Here is a 27888-nt window from a genome sequence, read left to right on the forward strand (position 1 = left end):
TGAGCAGGGACGTAACATTGAAACAATGTTAAGTGGGACAACGTTAAATGAGGAGTTACTGTATGATTCTCCTGTTTATCTTGATGGGGGAGATGAGGCACAGAAGGGTTAAAGTGATTTGCCTAGGGATGCTGTAGCAGAGCTGGGGATATGAGCCCCATTCTCCTGTCTGTCCTGCACATTAACCTCTAGGCCGTGGTTCCTCTGGCATACGCATAGAGATTTATCGCATTTATTGCTGTGAACATCTTCCACCTATGTTGTGTTTTACAACTAAAAATTGCATTAATGTAGCCACGCCCGAGTGCATGACAATGTGCTATGCCAGGAGTGCCCAAGCTTACTGACCCTACGAGCTGCACACAATAATCTTCAGAAGTTCCAGAGCTGCAAAACACGCACAACCTGCCCCGCGGGACAGTGCCTGCAGGGGTGTGGGCCTGATGCCCCTGCACTGAGCTAAAGCCTTTAGGCTCCCCTCCCTGGAGGACAAAAGCCCCTCGTCCCACCATCCCGCCACAGGGCAGAAGCCCCGAGCTCCCCCCTTCCCAGTCCTGTAGGCACAGAATGGTGGAAGGGTAGGTGGGGGGCTCCAGGAGCCGCCCTTTAACTGTAAAAGAGTGCAAGCCACAGTTTGACTACGTCTTTACTATGCTGATCCTTGGCTGTAATTTGAGCCTTTGTGGCCATTGCAGTGCAGCCCTCAGCGCACTCTAATTAGCTTGTCTCTCACCAACAGAAGTTGGTCCAATAAAGGATATTACCTCGCCCACCTGGTCTACTCGAATTTAGGACAGGCAGACCCGCCTGCAGAGAGCAGAAGCAAGATTAGTGGAGGATCTGGCCACTTGTGTGTAATAAACAGTGGATCGGTGTTTTATAATGCCATACAAACCCACACACCAGAACGTCAGTGGGCGGATGCTCAATGTAACTTCAGGTGGAAAGCAGGAGACATAGTGTGGGAAAAAGACTCATCACTCTTATTTCAGTCTGGGCATGACTCTGTTGTTCAGCTCCTCTGGGCCTGCTTGGTAGATGTTTTTAATCTCTGGAAATCGGCATAAAACAGAGAATTGCATTCACAGCAGTCCACCAAGAGCTTTCAAGTAGCATTGCCAACCCAGTGGAGGAAATCAAACAAATGTGTATTCAAACATGGGCTAGTCCAAATCCTGGCCCCATTGCCCACAATGCAGCCATATAACTTGGGGACAAATTGTGATTGCCTTATTTATGCAACAAGTCCCATTGACTTCAATGGGACTACTCCCAGGAGCAAGGCAATCACAGTTTGGAGCACAGATAGCTAGATTAGTCGCTCTTCGGGAATTTTGCCATTAACGTCAGTGGGACAAGGATTTGGCCCACAACTTTAACTCAATGGCTTGATGCTTGCAGGATTCAGCTTGTAACTAAGAGCAGAAAGAAAGGGAGGATTCTCCTCTGACAGTGTATGTTGTAATATTTCATACTTCCATATGCCTTTATTTTCCATTTTGTATTTTTAATTCATGATGAAGTTTTGAGACAGAAGTGGATGTCATATGTGTAAGCTGAGTTCCTTGTTTTTTTCTTTTGCCTGTCACTGGCTGCATGCTCTCTATTGATGTCTTGTTCCTGGTACTTGACACTGACCATCTTGTCTGTGAAAGGAAGCACTCCTGCTGGCTTGCCTGATAAGAAGAAAGGGAAGTTTGCTTGGTTTAGTCACTCCACAGAAACTCATGGTAATGTTCCACTGCGTTCTGTGTCCATAACGTGTGTATATATGTATATATATTGTATGTAAGTATATTTATGCATGTATGTGCCTCACTCCTTCTATTGCTTGTGCAGTGTCCTGTATATGTGTTTGAGGTAATAACTCCTATTGCAAATCAACCTTTTTCTAATATCTTCAAAACTGTTTTCCATTTGCAATCAAGCTCAAATATGTCTTGAAGGTGCTTCACTTCATATCTGAAGATTATGTACCAAATAACTCTGTTTTGTTTTCCTAGAGGGGGGTCAGACTGTATGCTCAAAAGTTAACCTTGTGGCTCGGTTTCTTTTTCAGTTTGCTTGGCGGTTTCTTGTGCATCAAAATATTAATGTAGCTGGCTTCTTGGGTTGTTTCTCCAAGCAAATAAGACAATAAGAGCACATATGTTATTGTTGCCCCTTTTTGACCTAAGCAGCTAATCAAAGTTCAGGACCCTAGAAATGTTCCAGTTGGAAGTAGAAATTGATGGAGTCTGGTATTTTCTTTGTTGCAATCTTGTTTATTTACAAGGAATGTACAAAATCTTCCTTCTACAAACCCAGGAGAAAGAAAGAACAAAAGGAGCAGTTTCTTAGCTTACAGCCCCAAGCCTTGCTAGCTAGCAGACCCAGGCCTGGTCCCCACTAAGTCCCCAAATCGGACTAAGGTATGCAAATTCAGCTACGTTAATAACGTAGCTGAATTCGAAGTACCTTAGTCCGAACTTACCGCGGTCCAGACGCGGCAGGAAGTCTCCCCCCGTCGATGCCGCGTACTCCTCTCGGCGAGCTGGAGTACCGGTGCCGACTGTGAGCACTTCCGGGATCGATCCGGGATCGATTTATCGCGTCTTAACCAGACGCGATAAATCGATCCCAGAACATCGATGGCGTGCCGCCGGACCAGCCGGTAAGTGAAGACTAGGCCCCAAAGTCGCTCTCTTCTACCTTTTTTCCAGCGTCACCTTGTGCTTACAGGCTACTGCTAGGCTTTCTAGCATTTTGCATCTGCCTCTCTGTTCTTGTCTTTTTCAGTCTGTTGTCTCCTCTCCCCTCCCACACTCACCCCTATCCAAAGCAATACTCGGCCAAAAGCTCCTGGGCAGATTTCACACACTCTTCTTGTTTTAAGTGGGGGTTTATGCTTTCAGTAATGTTAATTGAATGGTGCGTTCACACCTCTCAATCTCAATGGGGTTTTAACTCAACCCATAACAAGATTTCACCCAGCTCATAAGATTATGTAAAGGAGTGGACACACTTGGAGCAATGCATTTGGTCATGTTGGATTGAGTGCCACAGTGTCAAATATTTCATTCAGTGCTCAAAAACACAATCTAAGAAATTTAGCTCTCCATAAGAGACAAAGTAGAAATGCTAGAGATCGTTAGGTTGAAAAAAGAGGGAAGACTCTGCACTGAAACAAGAATACAGGATATGTTTGGAAGGGCCATCAGATCTCTCTCCAGCTGCTAAAAGAGGACCTGGTCTCATGGCCCATTGGACATCTCCCTAGTTGCAAATGCAGAGCATACCCTGAAAGGACCATCAGGTTTATCTCCTGGTGTTAGTTTAGCTCTTGCTCTGGTGGTCCATCAGATGTCTGTTTTATTGCTAACAATAGCTGTGTTCTTAGTAATACACAACATGTTCCAACAGCCCATTAGATATCTTTCCAGCTGCTAATACATGGCATACTCTAAAGTCCCACTGACATCTGTTCAGCTGCTAACGTAGGTCATGTTCTGACACCCTATCAGACATCTGTCCAACCCCTATCATGCCATTCAGCTTGAAGAGTCATTTCTTTGTCTTTAATTCATTTTGTGTATTTGGAAAGTAGGGAGGAAAGGCACCTGGGGAGAAGTGCTATCCTTTGTGCCACCCGACCTCAGACAGATATATGCTAAGGAGGTATTTTAATTCTCCAAACAAGGGACACAAGCAGCTACTCAGTTGGAGCTGTCTTGTTCCATGAACTCTTGGTGGAATGAAAGGTTTAGGGGATTGATAATGGTCTAGGAAGTCAGTCCCCTATTCAAAAACAGATCAGGTAGATGTGGATTACAATATAATGGCTGCTCAGTGACATATATGTAATAAGTTAGTGGACTCAGCCAGGTTCTTAATTGACAGGTGTTCACACAAAAACTCCACCACAGTCAGGATTCATTAGCTTCCTTGTTGGAAACTCTAGAAGGTCGGGCCAAAGATTGACTGGGCCATAGAAACTGAGCTACTCTCTCAATCCTAGAGATCCCATTCCTTCAGGTGTAAGGTTGAGGCACAGTGGAGGATAGCATCACTGCCGCTTGTGCTATAGCTGCTTTTCAGATAACAGAGGACTTCAGTCACAAGAACTGTGACTCTGGTACTTTTCATCGGCATTCAGTTCACCAGAACATATATCATTTATTTTAAAAAATGTAGACCATGCATAAATAAAGGAATGGGTTTTTTAAACGTTTCACTGTTAATCTCTTTGGTGGTTTTGCCAAATTTTCCCTCCAGTTTCCATTGATCCTATTTATAAACTTTCAAGGGACTAATTCACTGAAAGAAGCAGAGCAGCAGCTCTTGTCCCACTCTTTTCTGGTTGGGGAACTTGTGTATATACTTAAGCTATACCTGCCTGGCCTGACCTATGCAATAAGGCCACAGACTTGCTCAGCAAACTGCATAAGTAGGGCCCTCCCAAATTCATGACCATGGAAAACGCATCACGGACCGTGAAATCTGGCCTCCCCCGTGAAATCTGGCTATTGTAGAGGAGGGCAGGACTAGCACCCCACCCAGAGGTTCCTACCCTGCACCAGGCTCCAGCTGCTAGTCCTGGCCAGGATGGGAAGGGATGGGACTTCCTTTTACTCTGCAGGAGCTACTACTGGGGCCGGATCAGACCCACGTCCAGGAACCTCCCCCAGCTGCAGGAAGCTCAACAGCTGCTGAGTGGGAGCCCAGCTCTGAAGGCAGCGCTGCCACCAGCAGCAGCCCAGCAGGACTAGCAGCTGGCGTTTGGCACACAGTCAGAGCTCCTGGCTGGGACATCCTCAGCTCTGCCCCTTCCGGGCTCCAGGTCCAGTGCTCAGGGTCAAAGGGGCCTTGGGCTGGTTGTGTATGGTGAGAGATGACCACAGCATCCTCTTGACCCTGGCACCCACCCATAAGGCTGGCCCTGCCACCCCCCCAAAAGTGGCAACCCGTCCCCCATACCATGTGACCCTCACCTTTGTGCTGCTGCTGGCAATGGCGCTGCCTGCAGAGCGGGGTGCTTGGCCAGCAGCCGTCCTCCAGCAATCCAGCTCTGAAGGCAGCAGTGAAGAAATAAGTGACCCCCCTACAATAGCCTTACGACCCCACCACCACAACAACCCCCTTTTGGGTCGGGACCCCCACAGTTACAATACTGTAAAATTTCAGATTTAAATATCTGAAATTATGAAATTTATGATTTTTTAAACCCTGTGACCGTGAAATTGATAAAAATGGACCATGAATTTGGTAGGGCCCAATGCATAAGACTCGGATGTTGCTACTCAGACTCCTTTGCTAAGCTGGCCCTTCCGTTGTCATTGGTTGCTAATAGATGTGTTGCAAAGTAATCACCAGCTCTTTGCTTTTTCTTCACTTTGACCTTTGCAGTGAGCATGCCTACAAGTGAGACTGAGTCCGTGAACACAGACAATGTGGCGGGAGCAGATATTGAAGGAGAAAACTGCGGTGCTAGGCTGGCGTGAGTACATATATAAAGATATTGATGTTGCTTCTACTGCAAGCGAGATTGATTTAAAGGGTTAAGTCCAAATATTTTAAATGCAAACTTAAGGGGTTTTAAACAAGAAAATGGTACGTGGGGAGTTATGAAATCTAATAGGCCATATTCTGATCTCAGTTAGGTAAATCCAGAGTGACTCTTGATCTCAGTGGAGAGATTTGGGATTTACACAGGTGTTAATTAGACCAGAATCAGGTGCACTATAAAAAGAACTGTTTCCATGGTCTTATCTACAAATGAAAATTAAAGCAGAATAAGGTAGGGTGTAAGTTTGAAGTGGATTAACTATTCCTGATTAACTTCATCTGAGGACACTCTTATTCCAGAATAAGATTTTCAGAATAAGGCTACATCTACACTACAGGGGGGAGTCGATTTAAGATACGCAAATTCAGCTACGTGAATAGCGTAGCTGAATTCGACGTATCGCAGCCGACTTACCCCGCTGTGAGGACGGTGGCAAAATCGACCTCTGCGGCTTCCCGTCTACGGCACTTACTCCCACCTCCGCTGGTGGAGTAAGAGTGTCGATTCGGGGATCGATTGTCGCGTCCCAATGGGACACGATAAATCGATCCCCGAGCAGTCGATTTCTACCCGCCGATTCAGGCGGGTAGTGTAGACCCAGCCCAAGGCACTCTTATTCTGGAATATGAATGTCTGCACATGGAGTTAATCAGTAATAGCTATTCTGGAATCACTCCGCATGTAGACAAGCCCTATAATTTACTTTTTAAAAAGTTGATGAAAACCGTTTTTTTTTTTTTTTTAATTAAACATTCTCCTGTATTGATAGAAACCCAGACAGAATGACATTGTTCTATCTAGCACATGAGACCCAAAGAGTGAAACTGACGCGTCTGATTTAATGAGCTGAGTGACATGCAAAAAGCAAGCAAACATCATATATTATGTAAAATCATTTTGATATTCAGAATTCTTGATATTTGATATTCAGGTTTAATTACTTAAGGTGTTATTAATAAAACAGGTAAAATAATTTAAATATATATCTGTGGTCACAAACCTGCAAGCCTCAAGGGTTGCAGCATTGGGCCCCATATTTTTATTTTGAAAAGTGTCCATTTAAAAGTGATGGATCCAGATTCCAGAATTCTGGATATGTTCTCAGTTAATGCACAATGCTTTTATCAGGACTAATGGGATTTGCACTGCACATCAAGCTCTGATTACTGTACATAGCATGGTATCTCTTCTTATAAAAATGTTAATGATGACATAGAAGTACCTCAGTCAGAAAAAATGCCATGGGTCATAAAATCTATTGGGCACATATGCAAAATATGTGAGACAGTATTTCTGGAAGGTATTTAAAATATTATGTGCTGGACTATGGCAGAGGGAAAAGGCATTTTCTCTCGCCCTCTTGCTTGGCTCTCACAAGGGCTGGTCACAATTGCAGGCAGAATGCTACGTCAGTGTGCACCCAGGAGCATATGTCACGCCAAAGGGAGGAAGTGGTAGGTGGGATTATAAGTGACATCACTACCTCAACTGCCCTTCAGAACAGGCCCAGCACACCTGTGGTGCAGCCTGCACAGTCCCCTTGCAAACTGGAGAACTCAGGGAGGCACAAATATGCCCCAAGCTCCCTGGGACCTATACTATACAAGCATAATTTAGGCCCCATAATATTGGTCAATAGTTGACACTATCTGTAATTACTTATCTGGTGTGCACAAAGTTATTTGCAAGTGCAGTTTGTTTTCATCACCCAGCTCACGAAAAATTACTTATCCTTTTTCCTTGTGCTCCCTCCGTCTGTCTGCTGCATCCACCTGTTGTCTTTTGCATACTTAAATTGTGAGCTCTTTGTGGCAGGGACTGTCTCTTTTTTCCTTTGTGTGTATATTGCTTGTCACGGTGAGGTCCTTAGGCGCGAGCGTAATACAAATAATAATAAAAATGGCAAATGTATTATAATGTCTATATAGTCACCTATATATAATATAATTTAAATATTACAATGTGCATTCATATCATGCTTTTCATCCCAAAGGATCCTAAAGCACTTCATGATCTGTGTATGTAGGGATCACTTTTCCAGCACTGACCCCACCTTCAGGGTGAAAAGTGGTGGCTATCTGAAAGTGCCAAGAGACACTACACATTCATGGGTTTCGGAGGCCTGAAAGATGACTTGTCCTATGTTGAAACTGCAGGGGGGATTTTGACAGCTAGAGTAGAATTACCTTAATTGGAAAGTGGCCAGGATACTGAGGCGAACACTCAGTTCTGTAGGTAATCAGGTTCTTAGATATATGTTTCTGTGGGGTGCAAAGTGGGCCTACAATAGCCAGAGATGACCAGTGGAAAATTCCACCCTGCTACTTTCTGCTCCAGCTATCTGCCTACCCAAAGTGTAAGGACAGGACATGTCAGGGGAATTCCAGGGGCTGGGCCTGGACTGGAAGGTGCCTGGTGGAGCAAAGCTCCTTTACACCTTATCCTCAACTGTGGTGGAAATTAAGATAGGCCCATTGCTGTTCTAAGCTCCACCAGGGTTGGACAGCTGAGGATCAAGGAGGGAGATGCAGCCATCTCTCTGCAGTTGCCAGTCTCCACTATATCTGAGAACATCTCAAACGTAGTGGGAAGTTGAAACCAATACAGTTTTATGGAGAGGGGGTTCACATTCCTTCTTCCAAAAAAGACTAGAATCTCAGCAGACTTTTCTTTGGCCAAAAGAAGACTGAGTGCAGGTTCCTCTAGGCCCCATTGGTACTGTTCCAGGATAATAAGAGGCCACACCAGCGTGTTTGAAATCCAAACCCAAATCTTGACTGAGATCCACATTTTGCCAATGGTTCCTGTCTTAATAATGGGCCTGAACCAATAATCTGGATCTGAAAACTCTCCAGCTTTAGGGAAGTTCAGATCTGGATCTGAACTTTGGTGCTTGGGCCCATCTCTAGTTTATTGTAGTTGTCATGTCTCCCCCTCAGGCAGCAACAAGTCTGAAGTTCAGATTGTTAGGATGTACCAAATCCTGAAGTTCCTATTAAGTCCTTGGTCAGTCCTCATGTAAACCAAAATACCCCATGTAAAAAAATAGGTCAAATTGTGAGATTCCTACATAATAAGTTCAACGAGTGTATTCCTTGAGGAGAGGCTGAGTAAGGACATCAGGATTTAGCCTGATAATAGGGAAGTAGTGATTAGCTCAATTTGCTGTAAAATACAGGGGTAATTCTTGTATGAAGAATGCTGAATCTTTCAAACAAGTTTATAGGGCCATATCTTCAGTTCCTAACAGGCTTTTTTTTTTTTTTTGCTCATTTGGCTTCCGTTGAACAATGCTCATTTACTCTATCTGAAGATCTGACCTGTACTTTTTAGCAGAACTTTGTGAGTTCATCTTTCCACAGGAATTTGCTTGCACAAATGATATAAGTAGATGAGCTTTGTAAAGCTTCAGTTTCTCTTTTAGGCAAATTATCATTTCTACAAATCTGGTAAAATCTCAGTGGCAATGAGTCCCTTTCGTCTTGTTATAAGAACATTTTTTCCCAGAGGGCAGAGATCATGCTGGGCAAACTACAACCAGACATGACAGGAGCAACAGGGAGATTTCAAGTCAAAGTTGATTTTTTTAGTGACATCCGGCTAAAGGGTATTTAACTCTGTCAGTTTGGCAAGTCAACCTCGCCATCAGAATGTACTTATGACAAGAGGAAGACATGCCCTTGGGAGAAGGAAAGGAAAAGCAATGTTATTAAAGATGACTTAGAATTACTGGATGTTCTTTCTGTTCTTATATGAAGTAGTAGAACCTTAAAAAAAGGTCTGTGAATGGCAGAAATATCAACACAAGAAGCCAATTCCAAGCATCTCTTTTGGAATGGAAATCTCCCCTGACAGCCTTACCTGACTTCATGGAGATATGTTCTCAGGGAGATCAGGAGAACACCACTCCAGCAGAAGTAGTTTCCTGGTGAATCATCCTCCAAAGAAACCTGTAAGTACTATAGAAAAACCTTCTATAGTACTTAAGCCTAGAGCAAGTGCCTTCTTCAGCTGAGCTGTCTGGAGTGATGCTAACCTTAGAACCAACAGAAGGAGTTCTAGGAAGAGTTAAATTTGGATTTCTTGATTTGATTAATGTGCTTTACATCCAATTTATCAAAACAAAAACAAAAAATCTGTGTCAAATTCATCCCTGGGGTAATTCCATGGACATGAATGGAGTTATATCAGGGATGGGTTTGGCTCACGATGCCTAGAGTGGTTGTAATACATACCAGTTTTTAGGGACCGTTCTGAATTTGATAAGACTATCAAGAACCATCTACAAGCATTCCAAAACTTCTGCAGTGCCAACATGACGTCACTCATACCATGATGTTGCCTCACACTGTGATAACATCTGCATTGGAATGGTAACACAACAGTTTTATCCCAAAGACAAAATTTGAAAGAGGTAACCCTAACCTTACCTCTGTCCCACCACAACTGTGACTAACCTATTTTAACAAGGTGCATTGAAATGTGTTTCCCATGATCCTCTGCAACAAATAAACTGGTGTTAAACCTAGACCTAGGACCAATGGATTTTGGATTAAGGAGAAGCCTTAGTCACAGGACTTCCCAGTGGTGAGTAATTTATCTGAGATGCTGCATTTTTATCAGAGATCATATGAATTCCCTACAAATATAACTTTAATTTGGAGCCCATGTTGTTGTAGCTTAGATTCCTGAGGTCAGGCAGTGACCCATGCTTAATATTAGCCTCATTGGAACTGAATTTTGGACTAGGTGCATCCAAGAAATCTGATCCTCCAGTACCACTAGAAATACGCAGGGTGACATGACGCTCTTGCCTTTATATGAGTGGCTGATCTATAGAAAAACCCTTGTTGAGACTCATGTTCCAGGAGGCCACAGTAGAGGGTTGAAGCATTTGAACTCAAAGGAAGAAACAGCTTCAAATGATCAGCTTTCATTGGAACAATCAGCCATTTGGCATTTTCATCTTGGCCAGGATTTCAATCCTGGTATAGTCCAACCGTTTTCCACAGGGAGGTTAAAACAAAAAAGGCAGAATAAAACAAAATAAATGAGCTATACAGGCTTTTCAATTGAATTTGCTATGTCCTGAAAATCCTGTAAATAATGAAAGCTCTTGGCAGCAACTGATCCATCAGTGTATTTCCCTTGTTGCTTTTCCTTGTGCTCTTCTGGCTGGCAGAACAATTCCTTTGCAACTCCTAGAACAGTCAGCACAGGCGTCTGTGGAGAAGGGGGAAGAGCTGATCACATGCAGGTTTGTTGTCTGCCATGGCTGCTGCTGTTCTGGGCTTGACAAGCAAATCGTGTCTGAAAAGATGCCTTTGCTGCTGCGAGATCTCTGGTCCCCGCCACATCAGGAGCAATGGTAACAAATGTCTGCCAAAAGCCCAGAAACTCACTGCTGAGTTCAGTAGGAACATGCACAGGCTTGGCCCTTGTTTCTCTTTCTTGTCTACGACCCTCCAAAGTATCACAGCCTGGACCATTGGTACTCACAGCCAAAGCCCATTACCTCATGAGATGTGTGTATAGAGGACAGTAGGTTGGCTTTATAGAGGAGGATCCTTCACATTTCCAACTCTGTGACTAGCCTGAACCGCCCCCTCCCCCTGCCCCTTACTTCACAGTCAGGTTCTAGAGTATCCATTAGACTCTAAAACCGCAGTCTAGTTTCCCAGCCTGTGGTGTAACTCCTTGACTAGCAAATCACCTTAAGATTTCGGCAGGAGAGATTTGGGGATGGATTGCACCCTCAGCAAGTTTGGAATGACACTAAGCTGGCGGGAGAGGTAGATAGGCTGGAGGGTAGGGATAGGGTCAAGAGTGATCTAGACAAATTGGAGGATTGGGCCAAAAGAAATCTGATGGGGTTCAACAAATGCAGAGTCCTGCACTTAGGACAAAAGAATTCCATGCCCTGCTACAGGCTGGGGACCGGCTGGCTAAGCGGCAGTTCGGCAGAAAAGGACCTGGAGATTACAATGGACGAGAAGCTGGATATGAGTCAACAGTGTGCCCTTATTGCCAAGAAGGCTAACAACATATTGGGCTGCATTAGTAGGAACATTGCCAGCTGATCGAGGGAAGTGATTATTCCCCTCTATTCGGCACTGGTGAGGCCACATCTGGTGTATTGTGTCCAGGTTTGGGCCCCCAACTACAGAAAGATTGTGGATAAATTGGAGAGAGTCCAGCGGAGGGCAACAAAAATGATCAGGGGGCTGGGGCACATGACTTATAAGGAGAGGCTGAGGGAACTGGGTTTATTTAGTCTGCGGAAGAGAAGAGTGAGGGGGGATTTGATAGCAGCCTTCAACTACCTGAAGGAGGATTCCAGAGAGAATGGAGCTAGGCTGTTCTCAGTGGTGGCAGATGACAGAACAAGGAGCAATGGTCTCAAATTGTAGTGGGGAAGGTCTAGGTTGGATATTAGGAAATACTATTTCACTAGGAGGATGGTGAAGCACTGGAATGGGTTACCTAGGGAGGTGGTGGAATCTCCATCCTTAGAGGTTTTTAAGGCCTGGCTTGACAAAGCCCTGTCTGGGATGATTTAGTTGGAGTTGGTTGTGCTTTGAGCAGGGTTTTGGACTAGATGACCTCCTAAGTCTCTTCCAACCCTAATCTTCTTTGATTCTATGATTTTATGGAGATGCTCTGCTGTCTCTTACCACTGCTGGTCAGCAGCTGTCACTCCAGTACAATTCAGTGTCCGTCCAGTCAGGTCGGGGTTGCTCTTCAGTTCTCGTGGAGTCAGAGCAATACTATAGGGAGAGAACAGGAAAGGAGAAATGGCATCAATCTCCAGGCACTGCTTCAGCTCACTGATTCTGCCAGGAGACTGAGTATAGTTGTCAAGTAAAGATCTTCCCATCAAGTCACAGTGGAGTCGTGGGAATATCTGAACCCGTATTAGAAGCAAAGTTAACTGTCCTTTTGTCATCAGTACTGTGTCCCCGTTTACTAGAATTTACTTTAATTAATTTACTTTAATTAATACACAAAGGGCCAGTTACTATCATCACTTACATCTGTGCATCTCCACTGATGTTAATGGGGTTACACAGAATGTACCTGAAAGAAGAGCTTAGTTCAGTGACTGCCATAGGAATTACATAGGCACATCTGAGAGCAGAATTCATCTCTAACAATTTTACTAGCTTTATTGCTGGGTACATACCTGAAACTGACTAACCCTCCTAAAGTGCCCTGTCACAGGCATTTGTCCCATGAAAGGTCTAAAATGGGATCTTTGGTGGTTGTCTCTATTTCAGGCATTCCAAAGTCCTGAGTGGAAACAAGCAAGGAATTTTTCTAGGACCTTTACATTAACCAGGAAAAAATGTTACCCGGAAAGTTTTGTTTTGCTGTTTGACCATTAACTGCACCACTAACCTGTGTCATATCAACATGCAATCAGTGTCACAACAGGTCTGAACAATGCACCTCCTTGGATATGATGAATATCCCAAAAGTTGTGTCTATCCTAGAGTTACAATAAGTGAATTTCTATGCTACTGATGTTCTGAGAGCTTTTAGTTATGTCCATGGGGGGTTGTAAGTCATCAGGAAGATAATTACTTGAGAGGTTATACAATATAGTAATAGCTGTGACCAAATAATTGCATGGTTATATTTTAGTAAAATATGTACACTGAGAATATCTGTACAATATCATGATTAATATTACATTCTTGGAGACCTGTAAGGTGTTCCCAGAATTGCTGTTCTGGTAGATGCACAGTTATATTGGTGCCTAAATGCTCCCCATTCTCAGTGCAATAGATTTTATTTCTATATAGCTTTCATACCAGAGTATCACACATTTCTTCATAAACGTCTTTCCGTTTTTCTCCTATGGAATACTTGGTGGTCTGATGTGTGATGGTGTTGTGTAAAGCTTTTGTCAGTAAGAATCTGGGCTATAGCAGATTTCTGTGATTTATGCAGATCACCCTGAACTCATTAACTCTTTATACCCCACATACTATCTGTTGTGTGTTACAGATTTATGAAGATACAATTTTAGAAAAGTTTTAGGGAATTAAAAACCAAACAGGGGACTATTTTGGCGTCCTTCCTTCTTTAAACTTAGGTGAGTTAAACTAGCATGAGTCTAACTCTGCTCTACTCAGAGAGAGCTCTAAAAACATCTAATAATGATCTAAAATAGCTTTCCTGTATTTTAAATGTCAGGATTGTAAGGTCCAATATCTGAAGACCTTCCAGAGCTAGAAGTAAAAGCTGTGTTTCATTGGAAAACTGGGAAGCTCTCTTTTCCAGTGACATAAAGCTCCTAACATAATAGGGTTGTGAAGTATTAGTCTTAAACTCATCACTTTGTCCAGCACTAAATCTTGTCCACCCTGAGCCTCAGGCGCGTGTAATTTTGGAGTGGCTCAAAGGGTTTGTAACAAGGGACCAGAATCCAGTCTGTTGACAGCAATAGAAATAGATATAACAGCATGTTTTTGTGTGAGAAGGATGACTGTGGTTCTGAAAGGCAGGAGGCCTGTGGTAGTAAGGGTCAGTTGAGAGGAGTGTTACAGACTAGCTGGTCTACTGTACATAATGTTTCCATGTTTGTAGAATCAATCATATTATTCAACTTATGTTTTCAGAATTCACATTTCACCCTTGTATTCTGGCTCTAGATAAAAATATCTTCTTCCTTCCCTGACCTGTGCTATATATAGATAGCACCCCCATGGGATAAACCTTCTGCCCTAGCAGAAGGGCATCCAAAGCAGTGGAAAGATTATTAGCTAGCCTGGCAGAGAAGTGAAGGCACTTTACTGCAGCTCCTTGTGCATCAGAGATGTAATTGTCACATGCCTGATAAGTATAACACCTGCCACAACTTTTTGCTTACCTAAATAAAAGGTTCCTTAAATGCCACACAGTTCCCTTTTTTGTAAAGCAGGAGGGACACTTGAATTCAGCCCGTGGGGTCCCCAGAGGTCTTTAAACTTCTGTCCTTCACCTTCCATTGGTCATCTCCCTCATGACATCTTCCTCTCTCCACCTCTCTCCCTTGTTCCTCCCTACCGTTCTCTAGGAGTGACCTCTCCTCTCATTCTCTGTGCATCTTTCACTCTCTCTCCCTCTCCTTCTATCTCTCTCTTACACCCTTTGACTTCTTCCTTCCATCCACTGTGACTTGTCCCTTGCTCTGACTGAGCTCTCTCTCTCCTATTGCATGTTCACAAATTCTGATTTGTTTTAGGTCATACTTTTAAAACATTCTTTAAATCTGAACATTCATTAAATCTACATATTGTACAATCTATAGAGATGGCTTTTCAAAACAAAACTTCTTCCAAATTATAGTATTTAGAACCTCATAATATTAAGGATACCCTCTGGGTGTACCTCATTACCCCATTCACTTTTAAGGTCCCATTGTTTTTTACAGCAATGTGTTATATTTAGAAGATACATTATTTCTTCTTCTTTATAAAAAGATTTTTTGTGGTATTGTCTATATTCACTGCAGGCTGGTATGTGGCCTAGTCTTCTTTGCATATGACACAGCAGGAGAGATGCATTCAGTGTAGAGGATTTTTCTTTATTTGGACCATCTGCTGGTGAAATATGTTTCTATCTCTAAAATCCCTTCCACATAAAGAAACTGATCCATTGGTGTCTGGTCTGTCAGTGATGGATCTCCCTGCACAGGGACAAAACCATTTTTAACATTACTATAAAAAGCATGGTTAAGAGATGGTTAAGACTCCATAATGATTTTGTCCCATCTATGCTAGCAGCTAAACCATTTTTAAGCTGGTTCAGGGGAACCTTTTGCTGACAACTATCATCAGCAGTGTATCAGTTTCCTTAGATGGAGCCTTAAAACGAGACGTTCCTATGCAACTCAACAGTAATTTCTCACCGACTAGAGAGTGTGCAGATTCCCCTTATGTTCTGAAGAGCTCTTATTTGGTTATTGTTGTTTTCTGCAGCTACATTAAGGTCATTTAAACTTTACATTTGTGTGTTAACAGGCAGAGTAGTGTAATGATTTGAGAAGAGGATTGGGAGTCTATTCTTGGTTTTGCCTGTGACTTGCTGTATGATGTTAAGTAAGTCACCTAGGTCATTAAACTTGGGTGCCTCAAATTAGACACTAAAATACATATTTAGGATGAAAGTGGTCTGATTTTCCAGGGTGCCGAGCACCTGCAAATCCCAATGAAGTCAATGGAAACTGTTGGCTCTCAGTGCCTTTGTAAATCAGGCCACTTTCATTTACATGACTACATGTGACTGTAGGCACCCAAATGTGAAGTTGTTGGTCATAACCCTTTATACCTTGGTTTCAGCAAAATGAAGATGATATTTACCACCAACACCCTTTGCAAAGTGCTTCAAGAGCCTCAGGTGAAAGGTGCTATATAAAGGCAAAGTGCTAATATTTATATATTAACATACATTTATTTCATATAAAAGTAAAATCCAGAGAACTCTAACTCTTCAATGACTAAAGAAAAAAGAAGATGGTCACATTTGTATAAGATATTTGGTAACAGGGTTATGGTAACCCTTGGCATCAGAATGACCTATTAGATAATAGAAGGGCTGTTTCATTGATGATGTAGGTGACGGAATCCTCAGGTTCACATGGCACCACTCTCCCTCCTCTTACTAACAAGATTGTACTCTTCTTTTGCCAGAGCAACCGCCAGTGGCATGGATTGAGTTACAGTGTTCAAAGAGGAAAACAGTATGCGTTGGAACTCCATTGTGCTTATTCTTATTTCTTTCTATTGCTGTTTTCATGGAGGTCTAGAGTGTACAGTTCGTTTAGAAGCACTAACAGTAACTCTTATCTTTCAGGCATCGGATCTCCAAATCTAAGTTTAGGTGAGTAAAATATAGTATATTTTTTTGTCATCCCACTGGTTTGTATCCCACCTTTTAAAATTATCTTTCACTGTCACCATGGCACACGGATAGCTCTAAGCCATTCCCGTTGTTGATAGATTTTAGTCAATCATCCACCAAAATCAGTGACCATTTTACTTAATATTAGACTGAAATAAGGCGCAAGAGTTAGAGGTGACACTTATCTCGGAAGTTCACATTTGCTGGCGTGTTGGCTCAGCTCCTGAAAGCTTCCCCATTGGTAACATTGGGTCATCAAATTATAGAAAGCTAGAGACAGACCAGTTAGATCATCAGCTGATATTCATTCCACTGAAAGGCCAACCCAAGGACTTGTTTTTCATAGCATTGGGTAGTGTTCTGTTCTCTTTAGTTGTAAATGTCTCAAGAGATAAGGCTTCCATGTTAAATTAGGTTTCATCTCACCACTGCACAGAGTTGGAATCTTTTACCCTTTTGTAGCAGGATCCACAGAGTTTCCCTACTGGATGTTTGATTCTTAATAATTTATCAGCTTTTAGAAATGTGTGGAGGGCCTGGGCTGACCAGACATATACTTATACTGCCAGAATTTACTCCATCATGCTTATAAATATCTACTTGTTCATTGTGAAAAAGGTTTCCAGTCCATTTCCCTCTCCCGTATATGACCCATATTGGCTTCATGGTTTTGAATTCGAAGTCCAGCGAGACTTCTAACACTAGAATTTTATACGAAATTTTTTGGCTTCCTCAATGAACTGCTGTTTTCTTCCTCATACACAAGATGTGAATAATAATGTAGAATTGTCATATTAACCCAGGCACATTCACACAGGTACATGTGCATTCACAGTACATGCATGCTGACACATGTAGACACACAGGAAAGCATAAGTATTCCTATATGCAAATACATGCACATATAGCGCGCACACATGCACATGCACACTCATACACTTACGCATTTTGGACTAGATGAAGGCTGGAAAACAAGACCACAGCATTAATGCTATTTGATCCTCATGCACTTATTCCTGATGATTTCAGAGTATCTCTATTACCGAAGCACTACAATAATTTTCTCATTTTTCAAAAATAACACTTCTAGACTCTCTTCCACTTGAGTGCACACAAACTACTTGTGTTTCATAGAAAATTTTTTAGTATTTTACCCTAGCAGTTGAGTACCTGATAAAATTTTGCTGTAAGATTCTTAAGCAGTTGTGGAATATTTGCATCTGGCTTTAGTGTGTCTAGATGCTGAACTCCGTCCTAGCACGAGGTCACTGCTTACCACTGGACAGGGAATGAGAGAGACAGGTCTAGCCAAGAAAAGTTCCCATTCCATTTTGTCATGTAATATATATATAATAAAAACTATTAGATGTATTATACAGTGCCAAGAGTTGCCTGGAAACTGGTTGCTAAGCAAGTTAAATTCTGAAGAGTAGGAGGTGTATAATTAGCTTTAAATACCTTCTGTGGTTAGTAATTACCCTGAGAAATCAGTGTGACACTCATGAGGGGCTATGTTCATGGAAGGCATAATTTAAAGGGGTACTGTTTATTAGCAAATGGCATCCTTATCAACAGGCACAAGGAAAGATGTTGAGGTCCCCCATTGATCTCAAAGAAAATAGACTTTTGTGACATTGTTTTCAGTACAGAGTTGGCTGTCTTATTGGGCCTGATACTGATAGGTGCTGAGCACTTGACATTCCCACTCTTTGCTGAGACTCACAGGCACACGGCACCTCTCTGGGGGCCTCGATTCCAGACCCATTGTAGGCAATGAAAGACTTTCAAAGTTGACTTCCGTGAGCACTGGATCTGACCCATGACCAGGCCCACAGTTATTCAAAAGCTTACTATTTCTGTGGAAAACAAGAAATCTCTAGAGGCCTTTTCTTTCTGGTCAGCACATGCCTCCTCTCACCAAGGCATACTGGCTCAAAGGGCTCGTCCACCCGAGAATCTTAGTACTTTGTTTAGAACCGGGTTTTGTTCAGACGTTGTAGTCACCCTGAGCAGTAGTGGAGACTCTCTCCCAGCATGGATTTAAAAGCCTTTCACTGTCATCACTTCAGACTCCATAATACACCTGAATGAAAGCTGGAGGGCTTAACTGAGGGATTTGCAATGGCTTACACCTCCCCATTTTTTCATCCCTTTTTTCTTTCTCCCGTTTCAAGCCGGTACTGGCGCCGGTGGAACAGGTTCTGCAGGAGGAAGTGCCGAGCTGCTGTCAAGTCCAATATTTTCTACTGGCTGGTGATCTTCCTTGTGTTTCTCAACACCCTTACCATCGCTTCTGAACATTACAACCAGCCATACTGGCTTACAGAGGTCCAAGGTGAGATGAAGCAGGTGGTTCTGTTTGCTGTCTTTGTAACCAAGGGACAAACAAACTTACAGGGAAGGAGAAAGAGAAAGAAAGAGTTAATGAGGTCTGATGGTCCGGTATTTGAAATCCCAGCCTTGAACTACAAACCAATACAATCCTCTATTTGCAGAGGATGCTAGACAGTATCTCAAATACATGACTGCTTTATGAGAGGCCTCAGAGAACACTGAGGGCTCAGCTGTTAGGACCCAGCTAGAGAGTTCCTTTAGATCCAGGTGAGGTCACATAGCTGGAGTTTACTGCTATCTGTGTGTGCAGTACTTGGGCTGCCAGTTTAAGAGTAGATTCTCAGGGCCGGCTGTAAGTTCCCCAGTTTGTCACTCGAATGGCATTTATGATACATTCTGGTTACAAGGGAGGTGAGGAGGGAGGAATGATTTATGAAGTTCCCCTTAGTCTAAGAAATAAACAGCTGAATCCTCAGTGGAAATGAGAGCAGCTGAAAGGCTGAATTAAACAACAGCAGATAACACGGCAGCCAATAGCTGTAACCTGTACATCGGAAGATGACAAGTGTGACAGGAGGTTGTGCATTGGAAAGCACAGTTCCTGTCAAGGAGGTTATACAGCTGTGTAATACATGCATGTGGGAAGTGTTGTGATTGAAACCAGGGCTTCTATGCAAAACATTTTCATGCATGGATTGTCAGCACATAGGCCCGCTTCCTTGGCTGCACGCTGAGCAGAGTCCTCCCTCTTTTCACTCTGACCTCAGCTGTTTTGCTGGTAGTAGTGGGTGGGATTTTTGGTGGTGGTTTTGGGTTAAATTATAATAATTATTCTTTATCTGTTTTTTCATGAGACACTGCCAATAAGGTGCTGCTAGCTCTTTTCACGGCAGAGATGCTGCTGAAGATGTACAGCTTAGGTCTCCAGGCCTACTTTGTATCACTCTTCAACCGCTTTGACTGCTTTATTGTTTGTGGAGGAATCCTGGAGACCATCCTGGTGGAGACCAAGATCATGTCACCGTTGGGCATCTCGGTGTTGAGATGCGTCCGACTCCTGAGAATATTTAAAATCACAAGGTACTTCTGTTTTCCATGGATGCCAATTTTGGGGATGAAGCAGGGACAGGCCTAGGAGCATTACCATCATGGACAAATATGGTACTTGATATCTGTTCCTCACCCACATGTATCCAAATCACTGATCTCCTAGCAGCTCCACTCCATCCACTATCCTACCTACTGCTTCATATAAACCATTTCTTCCTCCAAAGGGCATCCCAGTTTCTGCTCAGTCATCTGCAGTCTGTACCTTTGGCAGTACAGTGGTTTCTGGAGAGCAGCTGAGAACTAAAGGCACCTGCACACGATTGAGCAGAAACAGACACCTTTTTGGGGGGATGGGAGAAGGGAAGGGAACAAGAAACAGCTGAGCAGAAATTCCATAGCCAAAGCGGAGCAGTTTGAGACTGGCCTGTTGGCAGGGGATTTAGGGTGCTTGTGTGCCTTATGCCAGGGTAAGGATGTCCTTGGGATGGAGACATCAGCTCTTTCATAGGGAAGAAATGGGAGAAGTCAGAGTGAGGGGTTCATTGAGAATTGATCCCCTTTCTCTACAGATTGGGGAGTTGTAAAGATTGGAGGTGCGTCCATAGGCACTGACTTCGTGGGTGCTCTGAGGCTGGAGCACATATGGGAAAAAAATGGTGGGTGCTGAGCACCCACCATCAGCTCCCCCGCCAATGCTTCCCTCTTCCCCCAGTGCCTCCCACCCACCAACGGCTCCGCCAATCAGCGCCTCCCCCTGCCTCCCAGCCCCTCCCGCCCGATGCAGTCAGCTGTTCCACGGTGTGCAGGAGGCGCTGGGGGGAGGGGATGGAATGGGGGAGGGAAGAGGCAGGGTGGGGTGGGGGCAGGAACTTGGGGGAAGGGGTGGAAAAGGGGCGGGACCCGGGGTGAAGCAGGGGTCGAGCACCCCCCAGGAACCAAAAAGTCAGCACCTATGGGTGCATCACTTGAAGAAACGGGAAATCATCCTCCTGGGTGATTAGCAAGCCTGGTTGGAAGCACTTTAAACTAAGCAGGTTAATGTTTTAAAATATGGGAAGATGTTATCCACCAAGCTGCATCTTTTAAGGGTCCCTGTCAAATCAAAAAGAAATTAGCATGTGCCCTTTTTTTGCTGCTTTATGGTGACTCAAGGAGGCCTGAAATGCTGCGTTAAATGGGAAAAAAGTTGATTGAGAAGCTCATTGCCAACCCCAGCAGCCACAACAATAGGCAGACCAGGGAGCGGACCCTGGTGGCTTCCTCTCCCCCAGTCCCTATGGAGAGAAGCATGATGTCAGCCCTAGCAGCAACAGAGAGAGGACTATATCCACTTCCTCCTCCCATTCCAGTTCCTCCCTCAGAGGAGGGGAGCCCCACACTGGCAGCAGCAACTGAGACCTTCTTCAAGCTCTTTTTTTTAAATTCCCTTCTTTCTCTCCCTCCCTCTCCACAAAGGCACAGTGCCTCCTAGTCAGTGATTCTGTTCCCTCAGGTACTGCAAAACACAAACCTGATTTAGCAGGACTTTGCCAGCTTGAGGTGAAGTCACAGGAAATGTCAGCTTCTGACTCATCCAGATTTAGGATTTCCATATAAATTCATGTAAATGGTCGCTTGAAGGAGAATGGGGTCTGAGGCTCACCCATATGGGCTTTCAATCAGCACTTTGTAAAAGCTTCAATTGTGGGGGTGAAACCATGGGTTTTCCTGCAGACTCGGGTATGAAAATGGCCCTACAATCATTTTAAACTTCCAGAAGGAGAACTCTCTGAAAACGGAGATAAAAACACAGAGCACAGGAAAAGCAAGACCAGATCTGGAAGACGTTCAAGATGGCAAAGCTGTGCTGCAGACAAAAACAACTGACTTGGATGCCAGATTAGTATAAGGTTTTACCCTGAATTTAACAGCCGTTATAGAATCCAAAAAAATTAAAAACACCTTTGAAGTTTCTATGGTTCAGCTTACTGCCAAGGGTGGATGGCTTTCAAGGTCAGATGTCAAGGGCTGAAAAGAGGTTTACAGCCATAAAGACAGTTCAGACATTGGCCAAGGCAAGGCTGTGACTATTCAAAAGGAAGGTGGCCTATTTAGAAGAGTCAGCGAAGATACATGGAATAGGAACTAGCAAAAATAAACTATTAGATTCAGCATCCCGGGAGGAATGGAGAGCCCAGATCTGCAGAGTTTGTCTTCTTTCTGGATCCCTGGGACTAAAGGCAAAGGGTGACAACATTTAATTAGATATGGCTCATTGATCTCTTGGCCGAGTTTCTAAGGAAGGTGCCTGTCCCAGGCCTAAGTTAATAGGATGCAGATAGGCCATTCTACCAGCAGGTTTTACGGAAAAAGAAGTAACACATGATGAAGAGGAAGTGTTGTTTGTTCAGGACTCTTCTCCACTCCTGCAGAGAGAGAGAGAGAGAACAGTTTACAATCCTGCTAGGAGAATTCTCTGTGAAAAAGGGGCATAGATGTGGAACCTTTTGCCTAGAAATCCAGGGAGTGTTTAAGGGAATTCAGACCCTTACATCTGGAAATTAGAAAGAAACACTGAAATATGCCAAGACCCTGCTTCTTGTGAGTGTTCTTTCTAGTACAGTTGCCAGTTTTCCCATTCTTCACTCAGATCTAAACACAGTGATGATTTAGTGTCATTAACATTATAGACACTGGTGGAATAAGCCACATGCATGGAATGATAATAAAGTAAGATGCCATCCCAGAAAAAGCAGGAGGGCAGAAAAGATGACAGTGTAATGCTATATGTCAAATATATATTTCTGACTGACATGCAGACATACTGGACGTAGAAATAGTGATAATCAAGAGGATAAAAAGAGGCACAAATCATGGAAAATATGATGGCAAGGGTATATCTTAGACAACTTAATCTTCATATATTTATGTGAATTTTCCATGATAAGTATCTAGTGTAGACAAACTCTCAATGCATCAAAAATATGCACATATATGAAAAGCATGACTACTACTCCATAATACCATAGAGCAAATAAAAACACAGTTGAATGAATACCCCATAGTTTTGGGAACTACTGTGAGAATTTCAAGAGCAAACATTACTTGGAAGATTATAAATAATCATCAGAATTATTTCATGACATAAATTAAGAAGCAGCAGTATAATCTATTTGTTTTGTTCTCTCTAATTTTTACAGTGTTGTACAGAATATCTTCCCATGCTGAGAGAAGTCAAATGACTGTCAAATGAGCTATTCTAGATGGCTTTATAAAACCCTATATTTATTCCTTTATATAAACTGAAAAGTAATCCATTATTTCCTAACTATAAACTTAGATTCATATTTTAAAGCTAAGTCCTGCCACTGGACGTCCATGGCTGGTTTTCTATTAAGTCAATGAGGGTTCTTATGCCTCCAATGAAGTGTCTGTGTTGGGTGAACAATGTTGGAAGTGCTAGTGTAGACAGCCCACCATCATTACCACCATTTTAAGAACCGTATCTTGAGACTGCAGGTATCACAAAAGCCATAGTTGAAGGTGTATAAAGACAGGGAAGAAGAATCTTGGGACTTTCAAAGCACAATACTGGGAATCAGGACTCCTGATTTTAGTCCAAGCTCTTCAGTTAAACCCTATTTTAAGTGGTTAATGGGACTTGAGTGGTGCACAGGCGGTGTGCTGACCTTTTATATAGGTGTTAATTTCCCCATTAGTGATCATATGTGAAATTTACTAAAGTATAGAGTTTAGAGATTAAAAACAACTATTAGCTCACCTTCTTCCTTGACTAATGTAGAATTAGAAAATATCACCTGCTGTCTTGGAATGCTTCTGTGAAACAAGTGATAGGTGGATACTGGAAGAACCTCCCTGTTAGTGCCTTTTAGGTGTAAATCTTCAGAGGTGCCTGAGATTTTCACCATATGACTCCAGTTTGATTCAATAGGGCTAAACCAGGGATTAATATGTTCTTACATTCCAGTCTACCTAAGGTACTTAAATCCTCCCCCCCTCCACCCCCGCTACCATAGTATCTTGGTTGCCTCATAGTCTTTATTGTATTTATCCCATAACGCTCCTCTGAGGTAGGGAAGTGCTATTATGCCCATTTTACCATAAAGGAACTGAGGCAGAGAGACTAAGTAGCTTGCCCAGGGTTACACTGAAAATCTGCAGTAGAGCAGGCAATTGAACCCAGAACTGTCAATTCCTAGCCGAGTGCCCTGGACCATCAACCAAGATGGTAGGCACCTGAGTCCAGATTGTTGGCATTCATATGATTCAAACCTTTTTTCAATGCTTTAAATCTGGGGGGGGAGGGTCTAAGGAATGTAATATTTCTCTGTTTGTGTGTGGTTAGAATTAGCTTTCCAACAACGCAGGACTGTTCTGCTGTGCCCTCCTACAGTTAGAGAAGCTCAAATGAAAGCTCATCCAAGGGATGCACAGTAACCTAAAAATCTAGAGAGTCATGCTCAGAGAATGTTCCAGGCCACTCACATGGGACTTAATGCTCTTCTGGTGCCCGATCCATAAGCAGAAGGAATGGACTCCCTCATCATAAGACAGGAGATATAGAGCTGCTGATGCCTGCTCCTCTCCTATCTATGCCTATGTAGAAGTTGTGACTGGAACTTCAGAACGAGACTTGAGTCCACAATAGCTGCTGTGGAATGGACAGTATTGGCCAGTGTTGAACTTCTGGGTGAGGAGGTATGCAGGGGGAGTCACTTATTAGTAGAGTAACAAAGGATGAAGGATCTGCAGGTGGAAGGCAGATTGACAGATCATGACTGGACGCTATGGAGGATGTGCAACTTGTTGAGACCCAACCGTGTGTGTGATTAGAGGGAGTGATTAAAGGATAACAGGTTTCAGGTCAGCTCTGCTGTCAGACCCATAACTGCTGCTGTTGGGGTAACACTGGTATAGGAAAAGGGGCCACTGCAGAGCTTGAAGTGGAGTGGGAGGTGTCCAGCAGCCAAGAGGGCAGCATGGAAGCTGCTTCAGAGTGGACACTCTGTGTCCCATAATGCAGCCCATTTTCACGCCAGTGCCTTTCTGTAGTTTGGTGCAGAGGGAATGCAAAGTATGGCCACAGCCCATCTTCTCCCTGTTCCTTTTGGACCTCTGTGAGCCCCCAGGCAGTTTGGATGCTCTCCTGAATGGGCACACAATGGGTTGAAGGCACTTTGCAACATCCCCACTCTGACCCCATCACTGATATATGGATACAGTGGGTGGGGAGGAGAATTACCAATCTTATCAATTTAACACTAGTTGTTTTAATGGCTGCAGTCAACATTGTATATCATTATATAAAAGGGTTTGGAATGTAGGGTTTGGAACTGTCACAAACAGTTTATTCTTCTGTCAGTAATTGCAATAAATGGGCTTCATCTTAGTAATGTCCATGAAATGTATGCCTGTCTCAAAGGCTTTTTAAAAATGTTCTGTTGATTTTTAACATCGGGATCCAACTGGCACCAAGGTACCAGGGTGATATTAGAAAATGTCAATCTGGAACTAGTTAGGCGCATTTTAAAGATGTACTGAGGCAATTTAATGAGTTTGATGCACAAAGAACAGTGGTAATGTGCAGTTCGCAGAAGCAAAAGGCAAAGGAATTGTTGAGGCCTGAATCTGATATCACACCGAAGCATCTCCGGAGTATCTCCACTGAGGGCAATGGAGTTACACTATTGAAAACGGGTGTGGGAGGAGGAGATGGCCCTGAGTATCTACCCCAGGCTTCCAAACACCAGAAAGCCTAGTGGCCTCCTTCCAAGATTGAGCACATGCACGCACACATGCACACACCGGATTTTGGACAAGTCTGTATTTGCATCCAAATAGTTTCCCCATCTGTTCTTGTCCGTTATTACAGAGCCATTCTCTGGAGTCAGGTATTCTGGCTGCTGTACCAGCTGTGAGTGTTGTAATGAGGTTGGTTAGAATGTAACTCACTGAAGCAACAAGAACTAATCACTGTATATTGATAAGAGATTTGCAGCGTATTAGTCTGAGAGCACTGCAGTAATCTTCTGTCTGTGTGTGTGGCCGGGGGCGGGGGGGAATTGTGTACGTACACGTGTGGTAGTAAAATTACTCATTTACTGCAGTAGGTCTCATTATCTCAGGGAAGCACATGGATGATTCACTGCTTAACAGGGTGTTTGGAAATGCTTGTTTATATGCAGTAGGCAGTCTGAAACAATATCTGATGCAGTCCATGAGCACCTGCCCTGAAACAAATCCTAACCACCTCTCTTTGGCTCCTGTAGGTATTGGAATTCCTTGAGTAACCTAGTGGCTTCACTGCTGAACTCAGTCCGTTCCATCGCTTCCCTGTTGCTGCTTCTCTTCCTCTTCATCATCATCTTCTCACTCCTGGGAATGCAGCTCTTTGGGGGCAAGTTTAACTTTGATGAGATGCAAACCAAGAGGAGCACATTCGATAACTTCCCCCAGTCCCTCCTCACGGTATTTCAGGTATGAGTCACAACAGTTCTAGCAAGGAATTGACAGTCTGCTCGTGTGTGGCCCCTATTGGGGTGAGAAGGGCCTGGATCATTCCTGTGCAGACTGGTATTCAGTGAGACTGAGATTAAATTAGTCTGCTGCAGAAAGTGATCCATGACAGCAAGTTCTGCAGCTGCTGAGATGGTTGCCAAGGTTCGGAGCTGAGCTGAATTCCGTCTATAGCAGAGGTCAAACTTCATGTGCTTAACTTGGTGAGGCCAGAAGATAGGCACTACCCTGTCAAAGATTAGCAAACTGCAGTATAGCCCTGCATTAGTTCTCTGCCCTAACAAAGTACTGCTGGGTCTGAGAGGAAGAGATTCAAGAAAACCAGAATGGGAATCTAGTATCTATATTCTGATTACAGCTTTGCAAGTGTTCATAAAAGAGCAGAGATATAGCTAGCTTGTGTCCATGGTGAGGGGAAGTGAAAATCACCTGCTATACAGAGGTATACGTAGCTGTGACTTACTCCACTGTGCTGAGCGTTCTGTTCCAGCACTCAGTTCAGCAGTCTGACTGATGCAAACAGGCACACCATGGCATCATATTGAAATGGCCAGGAAACCTGAACAGAACTGGCTTGGATATCTGCCTGGCTTTAGCGGTCAGACCTCATGGGAACATCTGGACATTCAGAGCACAGGCCCTCTCAGCTCCTTTTTGTTTTCTGGTTGGCTACATCCACCAGTTTGAGTCCCCCGGGGAGTTTCTCTAGGAGAGGGTGGGGTTTCTTTGTTATCATGGGGTTTTCAGGTTTGCTTTGTGGTCTAACACTGTGTCCCTTATTGGTGGGAATGTGTCATTTAGATCCTGACTGGGGAGGACTGGAATTCGGTGATGTATGATGGGATCATGGCTTATGGCGGCCCCTCTTTTCCAGGAATGTTGGTCTGTATTTACTTCATCATCCTCTTCATCTGCGGAAACTGTATCCTTTGATGCTACCTTTTCTCCAGGCAGGGCTGCATTTAAAACTATGTTTTACTACCTTATTGTGTCAGGGGAGTATGAATTTCGTGAGTGTCACCTTTACGGTTTACCTGGCTCTGGATTTTGGCTTCTGACAGCTAAAAATCAATGCCATCTAATGAATTTTAACTGATACTAAGACTTTCAGTTGTCAGAGTAGGGTAAGGCCGAGCCAATATGCCAAATATCGTTTTGGTTTAATTCCATCATCCTTTTGTTCACCAGACCTTAGTCCTTACCTTGTCCAGAAACTAATCTATGTACCTACTTACTGTATTTGCAGTGTATTTTTTGCTTTAATTTATTCCATTATTATTTTTATACACCCCATGTGGAACAAATATATATGTAGTTTACAGTATACGGTATACAAATGCTATAAAAGTAGCATGTTTCACAGATTAGATTTTATGTGAGATCCTACATTAACTCATTTATACACCAATATGATAGAGATCTCCTTTCATATATTACACTCTACTTGTATAACAGATATAAAAACTCTATACCCTGTTACCTATGGGTCTGAGCTGGTGTTGAGCACCCTTAATACCCATTGACTTCAGTGAGGATTGAAGGTACTGATCACACTC

General features: G+C 43.3%; 1 protein-coding gene across 1 annotated transcript in view; it reads left to right on the top strand.

The window, feature by feature from the left end:
- The window catches only part of CACNA1C (calcium voltage-gated channel subunit alpha1 C), a 734131-nt gene that overhangs the window by 575642 nt on the left and 130601 nt on the right, over nt 1-27888 (top strand). The window contains exons 10-15 of the mRNA XM_054035338.1: nt 5386-5476; nt 16385-16411; nt 18607-18767; nt 19621-19846; nt 26086-26293; nt 27134-27254. Coding sequence (XP_053891313.1) covers nt 5386-5476; nt 16385-16411; nt 18607-18767; nt 19621-19846; nt 26086-26293; nt 27134-27254 — 834 coding nt within the window. The remainder of the gene's footprint in view (nt 1-5385; nt 5477-16384; nt 16412-18606; nt 18768-19620; nt 19847-26085; nt 26294-27133; nt 27255-27888) is intronic.

The sequence above is a fragment of the Malaclemys terrapin genome, chromosome 1 (genome assembly GCF_027887155.1).
Source record: "Malaclemys terrapin pileata isolate rMalTer1 chromosome 1, rMalTer1.hap1, whole genome shotgun sequence".
Classification (NCBI taxonomy): domain Eukaryota; kingdom Metazoa; phylum Chordata; order Testudines; family Emydidae; genus Malaclemys; species Malaclemys terrapin.